The following is a 10,604-nucleotide window of genomic DNA, read 5'->3' as shown; positions in this document are numbered from 1 at the left end:
CGGTCCTATTTTGAAGTAGGACTACGAAAATTCTAAGAAAAAGCCTTGGACTGGCCTAATTAGTCAATCGTGGACCTGGGAAACATGGTAATTGACAGTTCACACTGACAGGCATTGCTCGGCTCCATGTCTTTTGGTTTAGAGGTGCGGGGAATAGCCAGGGTTTACCCATGCAAACAAAAACCCGGCTCTACGTGGTGCATTCGCTCCTTGAGGGCTCCGAGGTCTCAGAACACCCACGGACGCCGTAGCTGGCTACGGGAACGGATATAAACCAGTTAATTACTAGTGAACTGGGATTTCCCCGACCGCAGCAGTTTTGGTTTGCTCCCACTGTGCTTAGCACAGTTGCAACCGCTTCTTGCGGTAACCAGCAGCTAAAGAGATCCACCGACGCGCGCGGTGCTATGGAGGGTGGAGGGGCAGATACCTGCGCCCCGCCCCCCGGGAGAGGCAGGAATGCGTCTATTGTGCCTGCCTGCGAGACGCGGCCCGCCCTCCCCTCCCCGGTGAGGCACGCTCCGCCCCCGCTGCCTGCAGCGCCGTCGCCGGGCGCTAGAGGTCGCTGTTGCAAAGTGCCGAGGATCAGCTGACGACGCCTGTGGGAGAGCCGTGCCTGCCTCGCTCAGCCCGGCCGCCGCTGCCCCCGCCTCCCTCCGCCGCTGCCCCCGCCTCAGTGTGTCTGGTCTCCGAGCCCTGCTCAGCCGCAGCCCCGGGAGGACCGCCGTCGAACCGATGCTGGGAGTCCGGATGGCCGGAGCCGCGATGCTGCCGCTGCTGCTGCTCGCCTGCGCCGCCAGGGCCCGGGCTCTGGAGGTAAGACGCCGCCGTGTGCTGTCTGTCCTCCGTGGGAGGATCGCCCCGTCCCTGCTGGTGCACGGGGCGAGCGCCCCCCGATGTGGACGAGGCTGCAGCCGCACTGTGCACGGGCTGGTGCCCCCGGACCCAGGGTGCTGTGCTCGGTGGCTCTGATCTCATCTGTGCTGACCTAGGTTGCCCGGCCGTGTGTTATTCCGTGTACAAGAGAGCTTTACTGTGATTTACACAACGAGTGTGTTACAGTGGCGGATAGCTGTGTGTGTGCCCCCGCGGTGCCCTGCTGGCCGGGTGTGGGTTCGTGCACATGTACCTGTGAGTCTCCCGTCCTTGTGTTAAGTACCCTCCTGCCCCGGGATACGTTATCTCCGTGGTGTGTATCCAGCTGTGGTTTAGTCGGCTTGCCACATGCCCCCCAGTAGCGTAGCAATGAAGCCATGAGCCCGGGTGCAAGCAAGGAAAGTGGTCCATTGACTGCTGCTAGGTTAGTAAAATTCAGAAATTATCAAGGTTCGTTGGACCCTTTAGGAGCCTGGGGCCAGGTGCCACTGCACCTGCTGCACCTATTATAGCTACGCCCCTGTAACCCCCCCCCCCCTCGCCATTTACTACCGGCAGCTTGGCATAAGCCCCCCACCCACCCCAGCTGTGTGCCTCCATGATACCGCCAGCTTGGCATATGCTTCCTCCCCCCTGTGTGCCACCATGATACCGCCAGCTTGGCATATGCATCTAGCTGTGTGCGCCCTTGATATAGCGCCATTCTTGCTCCAGTGCAGTGCCTGTGCCTCCTACAGTCCCGGCCTGGTGTGCAGTATGTATATGTGAACCCCCTTCCGTAATGGAGCCTCATACCCCAATACATTGACCTGTGGTACAGGCTGATTGATATGTGCACCCACCTAGGTGGTGCATCTCCCACTAAGTAGCCCACTCTTCCTTTTTTCTTCGCTTTATGTGCCCTCCTAAACTACTGGCGCAGTTGTGCTGATTTACACCCGCGGGCCCTTTCTTGTTATCATTTGTATAGTTCCACGTCGGGCTGTGAGCGGCGTCTCTCACACTGTGCCTCGGGTGATGCTATTGTGAATTCAGAGTATAGGTTGATGCCTTCTACGTTGCCCCCACTCGTGAGCATGGAGTGAGCCACCCACGTACACCTGTGGAGGAGATCAGTGTGTGCTTACTGAGCTCAGTGTGTGCTTACTGCCTGCTCTTCCTGACAGTAGGTGTTAAGTGGCTACTCCTCGTGGGTGAGTGTGTTCGTCCTGTGTTTCCCCCTCGCAGCTTGTTTGCTGTGGAGCCCGGTTTCTTGCGAGGCATTGTTCGACTTGTAACAAATCCCGGGAGGCGACGTAGGACAAGCCCGTTCCTTTCCTGCCATTGTAGTGCCTTTCTTCGGCGGTGTGAGTCTCGGTGCACACGTCGCCGGCCCTCCTCGCCGGGGGGCTCGGAGCCAGGGTCCTGCAGGGGATGGCGGTGTCGACAGACGTCTCTGCCTCGGAGCAGGGAGGGGGCTGCCGCCTGGCACCCCGTCTCCAGTCCTCGCCCAGTAACAGAGCTGTCAGAGGGTTCTGTGTGGTGCGATCACTGCCAGCGGTAATGACATCAGAACGACTGTCGGGGAGGGGGCTGGCGGCGCCCCCACCGCCCCGGTATTGAAACCTTACTGTCTGCATGTAATGCGCCCAGAAGGGCTGCCGAGGCTCACAAAGGAGCTATGTAACATGAGCGTCATCGAGGCCACAGTTATTGATTACAGAACTTGCTCCGCCTCTCCCATCTCTCTGTGTGTGTGTGTGTGGTGGTGGTGGTGGTGGTGGAGGAGGAGGAGGGGGAGGGGGGGGGCAGCAGAGTCCCTGTGGCATGCACCCTAGATGCATTACACTATCACCGCCATCCTCGGGTACAGTGGAGGTCGCCAACCCAGAAAATGAGAGATGGATGTAGTGTTCTTCTTTTGTTGAGTGCTGCCCCCATCCCTATCGACTAATGATCTACATAGTCTCCATTCCTTCCACCCCGCCAAAGTGTAGTTAGTGGCACAGGGTACTGTCGTCCGCTGCTGAGCTCATGGCGACAGCAGGTGTGTGTGTGTGATTGGCTTTCTTGGTTATGAACCTCCACTTGATAGAATGATTGGCCATTCATTGGTCATGGGACTAGTCACCTATGACGGCAGCTAATGTTATGTATTGTATGTATTCATTGCATTTGCACTTTTATGGTCATGCGATAAAACTAAAGTAATTTAATGATGAGAATTTGGGTGTAATGCAGAGGGTGTGGGATTCTGGGGTCAGCATACCTATAGGAGAGCCTCTGTGTCGCTGCACGATTGCCAATATATGAGGTGACCCCTTCACTTCTGGGGTGAGATGTATATGTCCTCTTTCTTCTAAGCTTTTCGGCTCCCCGCCCCCGCACACATGCAAGCCCCCTTGTGTGAGGTGCAGAGGGGTGGACTCCCTCAAGGAAAGCAGATCCGGCATTGGGCCTTTTACATCGCTCCTAGCGTCGTGCGACTTGCCACTACTCGTGAGGGCCTTCTGTTCACATCTGGAATGCTTGGGCCTGGCCTTTGGAGTAAGTAGTCCCGCCCTGGATGTGTTGCCCAGCGATAGTATAAACTCCCCAGATAGTGCGCTCAGCAAACCTACAGAACCCTCTGAGGTTCCTCCTGCACTGCTGAGGTCCACTTACCCCCCTTCCACACCTGTGAGCATGGGGTGTGGGAGACGCAGATGGGCCGCCACCGTGTGTGAAGCACCCCAACACACCTGCCAACAACTTGTGAGATGACTTCCCTATGGGATTCCGTCTCGTATTTGCGAACCTCTGTGTGTTTTTTTAATGTTATTTATTTATTTTTGTGCATTTTTATAAAGCGCGGACATTACCCGAAGGTGTCAGAGCGCTGTACAATAGAGGCCAGTTACGTTACAAGAGAACAGTGGAAACACAAAACATTCCAAACTAAAAATGAAGGTTACATAGACACAAAATCCAACAAAGCACGCAGGAGTGAGGAATGTACAGGGAAAAAAAATACAAAGTTACAATGAGTGAACAATTTACAATGTGTGAAGAGCAGCCGAGCTGTCGCCCCCTCCCCCATCAGTTGTCTTAGTGATTCGTCTTGTATGGAGGGTGGTTTGTGGGGCACAGTTGGCAGTCGCTCCCGGTGGGATGCGTTTGGTACACGTTAAGCTGTGTGTGCTCGTGTGTAAGTGCAGTAAAAAGCCGGTGTTCATTCCCCGGGGCGGCAGCTGGCCTCGGCGCCGGGCTCGGGCCTGGTCAGGTGGTGCCTGCGGAGAGTGGCCTGGATGGGGGCGGGGGAGGTAAACAGAGGGCCGGAAATGAGTGTTTGTCCGGGAATGTGCGCTCTCGCGGTGAACCCCCCGCCCTCAGCAGCTGTGCTGAACCTGTCAGCGCGGCGCGGGCCCGGGCCTTCATGTTGTGCGCGCGGACGGATGAAAGACGGAGCCGGGAAGATGGCGCCTCTGCAGTGCAGCAGGGGAAGGCTCCGGTGCTGGCAGGAGGAGCAGGACTGACACCTCAGGCAGCAGCCACCCCCCTCCACCCACGCCACCTTGCTACGTGAAAACACCGCCCGAGGATGCACGTATAATCTGTTGTTCAGAAGCATCCCTTCCTTTTATCCCCTTTTCTGGGTGTCTGAGCAAGGAGAAAGGGAGGAATGCGTTCAGAAACCCGTGGCCTTATCTGCCGGGCTCAATCTCCTCGTCCCCTCCCTCCTCCCTCCTCCCTCTGAAATCTGGTATGAGCCGAGATATTGTTTGTAATCGCTTCTGTGGACGGCCGGGTTACCTCGTTGCTCTGCCCCTTCGCTGCTCGGGTACATACATGGCTTACCGTTCTGCCAGACGAAACCAACCGAGGCCATTTTGCACCCTGGAGAAGGGAGCCTTGATGGCGCGGGTTTATCCATTCTGTCTTTAGCATGTAACCTGCTAGTATACATAGTGAACAGTGAACCGTTGTGCATAGTGGTATGACAATACACGTTAAACACAACTGGCTCGATTATTTTTGTCATAAAGTGCACTCTACACACACCTGGAAAAAACAACTTCTCGCATGCAGTGATTTGCAAGGTCCACTGGGTGTATTTGCAGGCCAATGTAACTTTGCCTAATAAAATGAACTGGCGCCCATTCATTTATTTATAGGATTGATTCGTGTTAGGTATTTACTTTTCTGGGTTACAAGAGCTAATGAGCTGTAGTTAGCAGGGCCATCCAACGAACTTTAACCACATGTCTCAAAACATTGGGAAGAACTATATTCAGAACCTGATCTCCAGTGTTTGCTTCTGATAAAGGAGTATGTAAATAGATTGATGCCCCTTTGAAACAAACACCTTTTTCCTCGGTGTCTTTAAAATTTAAATGCATTTTAGCGGGAACAGCTGGGACACAGGGACCACTATTTTGTAATTATATCAGAAAGGTCCTCTTTATAACCCCTGTTCAAACCTATCGTGCACCCAGGCTTTGCAGTGCTCCTAACACCTGGTTATCCGTTTTGCAGAGATATATATATATTTCTTGCCTCCTTTATAAATTACCCCTTTTTATCTTCCATTCTTTCCACCACACTGACTATGGTGCTGCTCGCTGAAGTAGGGCCCTCAAACAGTCCAACAGTTTCTCATCGCAGTCGGGCTGATAAGAGGATTACTCTAATTAGGCCAAATGAAAACCTTTATCCCATGCTCAAAAGCTCGCCTTTAAATTAGCGCCAAGTCCCTTTAAAGCTAATATATGTATGTGCGTGTATATATATGTGTGTGTGGGTGTGTGTGTGTGTGTGTGTATGTGCAGTGCTTTAAATGGGGAAAAATAAGAGCAGGTACTCATTAAAATAGAGGTGTGGCAAATGGGTGGGGCAAGGGGCGGGGCTAAGGACAACATATAATCATACATAGAAACTTCTGTACTAGTTACAGCACATATTAAAACACATGAGAAGTGTGTTTATGTAAAAAAACACAGATTAACTCATAACACAAAATGAAAGTCCTGGTGGCACTTTCAACCCAATGGTTGCTGCGCACCTGATTGACGGTGCAGGCAGGGTCTGTCCAGAGACCCTGTCCTGTTAATCACAGTGTGACACAAGCCCTCTCACACCCCTGCAGTTTGGGGACACTCAAATGGGCGCTGCTGGAATCTTCACCAGCAACTCTAGAAAAGGATACTTCAACCGAGTTAATTACAAGCTGCTCGTAAGCAGAGTGGCCTAAGCCCTGCACTGGATCAGAAACCTAACCTGAGCATGCCTTGCCGTGGATCAAGGTACCGGCCCATTTAACACACACATATTTACACATACACAGTGCTTTAATTTAAAGCACTGTGTATGTGTAAATATGTGTGTGTGTGTGTGTGTGTGTATACTATATATTTTTTTAAAGCCACGTTCCCCCCTCCCCCCCCAGAATTGTCTTGATTGTCCTTTATACAAGAGGACCCTCCTTCTGCCATCATTTCTCATGAATGGCTAATGCAGGCTTCTCCAGCGAGTAGATAGTGGTAGCCCACCAGCTACCTGTAACTAGCTCTCCTGTGTGCAGCCTGTGAACTAAATTTGAAGCTTTTGCTTGGTTTGAATGAATATATGTGTACCACAACTGAAAAACGTGTATTGGAGATGAGAATGTTTGTATTTACAGTAAGTTGATATTTTGGGGGAATGGTTGATGTGTGTGTGTATGTATATGTATATGTGTGTATATTTAAAGCTGGTATTTGAGTGGTTATTTTTATAATTTAAAGCTGGTATTTGAGTGGTAATAATCAAACTGTGTAGGGGAGCACTTATTAATATTATTAACTTGCCTGGTGCTAGGGGCCGTGCACCTATGGCTGTTCTGTGTTGCCCATGTAGAGGCATTCCACATTGACAAAGCATTTTTTAAATACCTGCTGCCAACCATGCCTGATGCACCGAGGTGATCACTGCTTACAATCTTGCATGTTGTGGCCACTAATGTGACCTTGTCTTATGTGATTACTATTACATCTCTAATATTAGTAGCCTGGGAGGATTTTCACTGAACATAAGTAGCTCTTATTACAGAAAAGGTTGGAGACCTCAATTCATTTTATACTTTGGTGTGGCTTTGCTTTCCCTGCCTGTCTTCAACGGAATGCACGAGCAACTTGCATGACTGCACAGAATTAAACACTGGAAAATAGACTACAGTAGCCTTTCAGTTTTCTCCTGTTGCCATCGCGTGATTATTTACAGACCATTTGTTGCCGTTCTTACAGTGTCTTCCTATTTGAATGTTTTAGTTGACACGTTTCCACTTCTATGTTTTTGTTTATGGCTGGCTGACCATGTGCTAGTTTTTTTTTTTTTAAGTTTGTTTTATATGGTGGTTCGGTGCTTTAAAATCTCACTGACTAGGGTTATAGGTTGGTTGTCATTTCTTATGGGTAGCTTCACAGTTCTTAGGTAAAGACTTGCAACGGGGAGGGAGCGTGCATTTTATGACAGGTTTTACTCCTGTTCCTAATGCACTGCTGTTGAAGTTGTTCTGATTTTACTTAACCTCCTCACTGACTATCGAGAGGACTGAAGGGGAAAATATAGTAAAAACTAATTTTGTTAAAATAACTTGTTGAAAAGTTTTGTCCTTTTTTTTTTTATTTTTCTTCTTTTCTTTATTATTAATTTTTATTGTAAGTTTACTGGCATTTAGACAGACCAAATCTACATAGCAGAAAATGAGTTGTTTGTCCCCGAGTTTTTTAAAATTATTTTGAACTTTGGGTGTTATAAGTGAATATACTGGCAATTTGAGGAACTATCCTATAGGGTTGTATTTTTAAGGCAGATTACAGGCTGAGAGTATGCGGAAGCTTTAGAAAAGAACATCAGGGGGAGTTTTTGGGCCGAAGGGGAGGCTGTGTGCTGTTTTGCGGGTGTTTAGGTCTAGTTCAGAGGGCGGTTATGTTTTCTGATATTGTCAAAGGCCTATTGTGTACAGTACAATACATAGCTGGTCCACTTGCTTATTTGTGTGGTTGTCTTGCAACTTTGTTTTATTTTCCATACTGTTCTAAAACGGCCCTCTCGCATGTTAGAACAATAAATAAAAATGCCTAAATGTCAACAGGTATGTGATTCTGCACACAATGGTGGCATTTTCTAGCTAATCCAACAAAGTTGATATCATTTCAGAATGGTAGATTGAAATTTAAAATAAAATGCACTAGGGGATCTGTGCAAACCGGGATTGATAAAGCCAGTAGGTATTCACTAGCTTTTTAAATGTAAGAGATATGTGCTTTGCTAATGCTTCTCCTCAAAGGTTTGAAGCACTTCCTGGTGTACATATATATTGTAATGACAGCTTAGGTTAGTTGCTCGTTGATTCCTGCATCATGAGTTTATTAAGGGTACTAATTTGAGACAGCCAACCCATTGGAAGTCAGTCTATCAGAACTTGTAGAGTGTGCTAATCACCCCGAGGGGTACCCAGGGGCTTGGGTGAGGTGGAGTTACTCAAACAGCCAGGTGTCGAGTCTGATCCTGAAGTTGGCAAGGGAGGTAGATATTCAGAGGTGGATGGGGTGGTGATTCCACAGGCTTTGGCTGCGAGGTGGTAAAAGGAGCGTCCTCTGGCACAATGGTAACTGTGGCAAGGGCCAGGACGGCAGACTCCAGGTGTCTGGTGGAAGGTCAGACGGTTGTTTAGGTTTTCTGGTCCAGTGTTGTGGATGGCTTTGTAGATGTGCATGAGCAGCTTGAAGTGGCATCTCTTCTTGACTGGGAACAAGTGCAGGCTACGGAGGTGGGGTTGATGTGAGCTCATCTGGACAGGTCCAGGATGATTCGGCTGCATTCTGGATTGTTTGGAGGAGCTTGAACAGGAGGTTGGTGGTACCGGCGTAGACACCGTTCTCATAGTCAAGTCGACTGGTGATGAGGGCTTGAGTAACAGTTCTTCTGGTGTCAGTTGTGATCCATCTGACGGTTTTCTGGAGCATTTGGAGGGTGTTGAAGCAGGTGGAGGCAACCTGATCTGACGTCTAATGGAGAGTTCGCTGTCGAGGAGGATTGAGAGGCTGCTGGCGTGGGTGGTGCTGGTCCAAAGGTGGATGGTCACTAGGAATCCCACCACTGTGAGGGAGGGTCTTCTAAAGGGGAGCACTTCAGGTTTTTTTTGGTGTTGAGTTTGAGGCAGCTGGATATCATCCAGTCGGAGACGTTGGTCATTGCATTCTTGAAGTTCGCTCTGTTGTTGTCAGTGTCTTTGGTGAGGGAGAGTATCAGCTGAGTGTTGTCGGAGTAGATGATGATGATGTTGAGACCATGGCTGTGAGCGATGGGTGCCAGCAGAGTCATGTAGACATTAAACAGTGTGTGGCTGAGTGAGGAGCCCTGGGGTACGCCCCAGATTATGCTCTTGGGTCAGAGGTGAATGGCAGGAGGCAGATTCTCTGAATGTGTCCGGTGAGAAAAGAGGATAGCAGCTTTAGGGTGTTACTTTAGATGCCGATGTGTGAAGTCTTTGGATGAAGAGGTGGTGGGAGATGGTGTTGAAGCTGCTGGTAAGTCGAGGCAGATCAGGGCTGCTGACTTGCTGTGGTCAAAGATGGGCCTTACGTCGTCCGTGGTGGTTATATGTGCGGTTTCTGTGCTGTGGTTTGGGCAGAACCCGGATCAGGAGGGGTTGAGCAGGTGGTTGGGTTCCAGGTAGACTGTGAGTTGGCAGTTGACCACTTTCTCTGGTACCTTGACCAGGAAGGGGAGGAGCGAGATGGGGGGGTAGTTCTTGAGGTCCATTGAGTCCGCTGTGGTCTTCTTCAGAAGTGGTTTGACTATGGCGTGCCTACAGATTTCTGGGAAGTTGGAGGAGCTGAATTCCATGTTGATGATGCTGGTGAGCGGGGGTCCGATTTCTTTGTGTCCGATGTTCAAGGTGTGATGGGGACAGGGGTTGGTGGGAGCTCCAGACTGTATGCAGAACATGAATGTTGTGGTTTCAGTGCAGAAAGGTGTCCAGTCGGTCAGGAGGTGGGGCGGGAGGCTGGTGGGAGGAGTGGGGAAGTCCGACTGCGGCGGTTTGGGTTACAACGTTTTTGTAGATGTTGGCAATCTTTGTGTGGAAGAAGTCGACGAGTGAGTTACAGAGGTAACACACATGTACATGCTGCTCATTCCTATACCATTTTCTTTCCTACTGATGCATGGATTGCTTGAACAGGAATAATTTTTCGTGTTTGTGTATTAAACTCATTATTTTAGTATGTGTTGGTCATGAATTTCTGGTGTCTTTGTAAAGCGAAATCAACTGTGCTGTGTGGCTTCGGCCTGTTCCCTTCTTTGACAAAAATGTGTGCATCTCCCTTTTCAGGAAGCACAAGGTATGGTTGAGGAAAGTGATGTCTGAAAGGGGCAAGGGCTTATAGTATGTAAATTGGGATGTTTTGTCAACATTCAAACATGTTGAAAATAAATAAATTGATTGGAATTTGATTTAGTTTACTCACTTGTTTGTGCTATTATTCAATATAAAAATACTGATTATATATTTTTCACTTTTGTTGCCTTTGCTGTCCTAGGTTTCGCCTTCAAATATGACATTTTCCCATTGAAATTTGAAGATTTGAATCATTATTGCAATGGTCTGTTACCAATAGGGATCTCCCTTAGAATTGTGAACTTTCAATGATATTCTATTGTAACATACCTCTTTTGCTGTAAGCTTCTGCTGGTGTAATAAACTTCAGGTGACTGTGCAGGTGTTT

General features: G+C 49.3%; 1 protein-coding gene across 4 annotated transcripts in view; it reads left to right on the top strand.

Annotated features, from left to right (window-relative positions):
• Positions 1-495: 495 nt before the first annotated feature.
• Positions 496-10,604, top strand: part of APP (amyloid beta precursor protein) — a 493,123-nt gene continuing 483,014 nt past the window's right edge. For 2 of the 4 annotated variants that reach the window (XM_078658374.1, XM_078658372.1), the window contains exon 1: positions 574-816. In XM_078658374.1, the coding sequence (XP_078514500.1) occupies positions 736-816 (81 nt within the window). In that variant the 5' untranslated portion in view covers positions 574-735. Of the gene's footprint in view, positions 817-10,604 lie in introns of all 4 variants that reach the window. The other 2 variants (XM_078658371.1, XM_078658373.1) reach the window with 2 other exon arrangements.

This window comes from Lissotriton helveticus, chromosome 8 (assembly GCF_964261635.1).
Source record: "Lissotriton helveticus chromosome 8, aLisHel1.1, whole genome shotgun sequence".
Lineage (NCBI taxonomy): Eukaryota > Metazoa > Chordata > Amphibia > Caudata > Salamandridae > Lissotriton > Lissotriton helveticus.
Note: the sequence above shows the minus strand (reverse complement) of the source record. Positions and strands in the feature narration are given on the sequence as shown.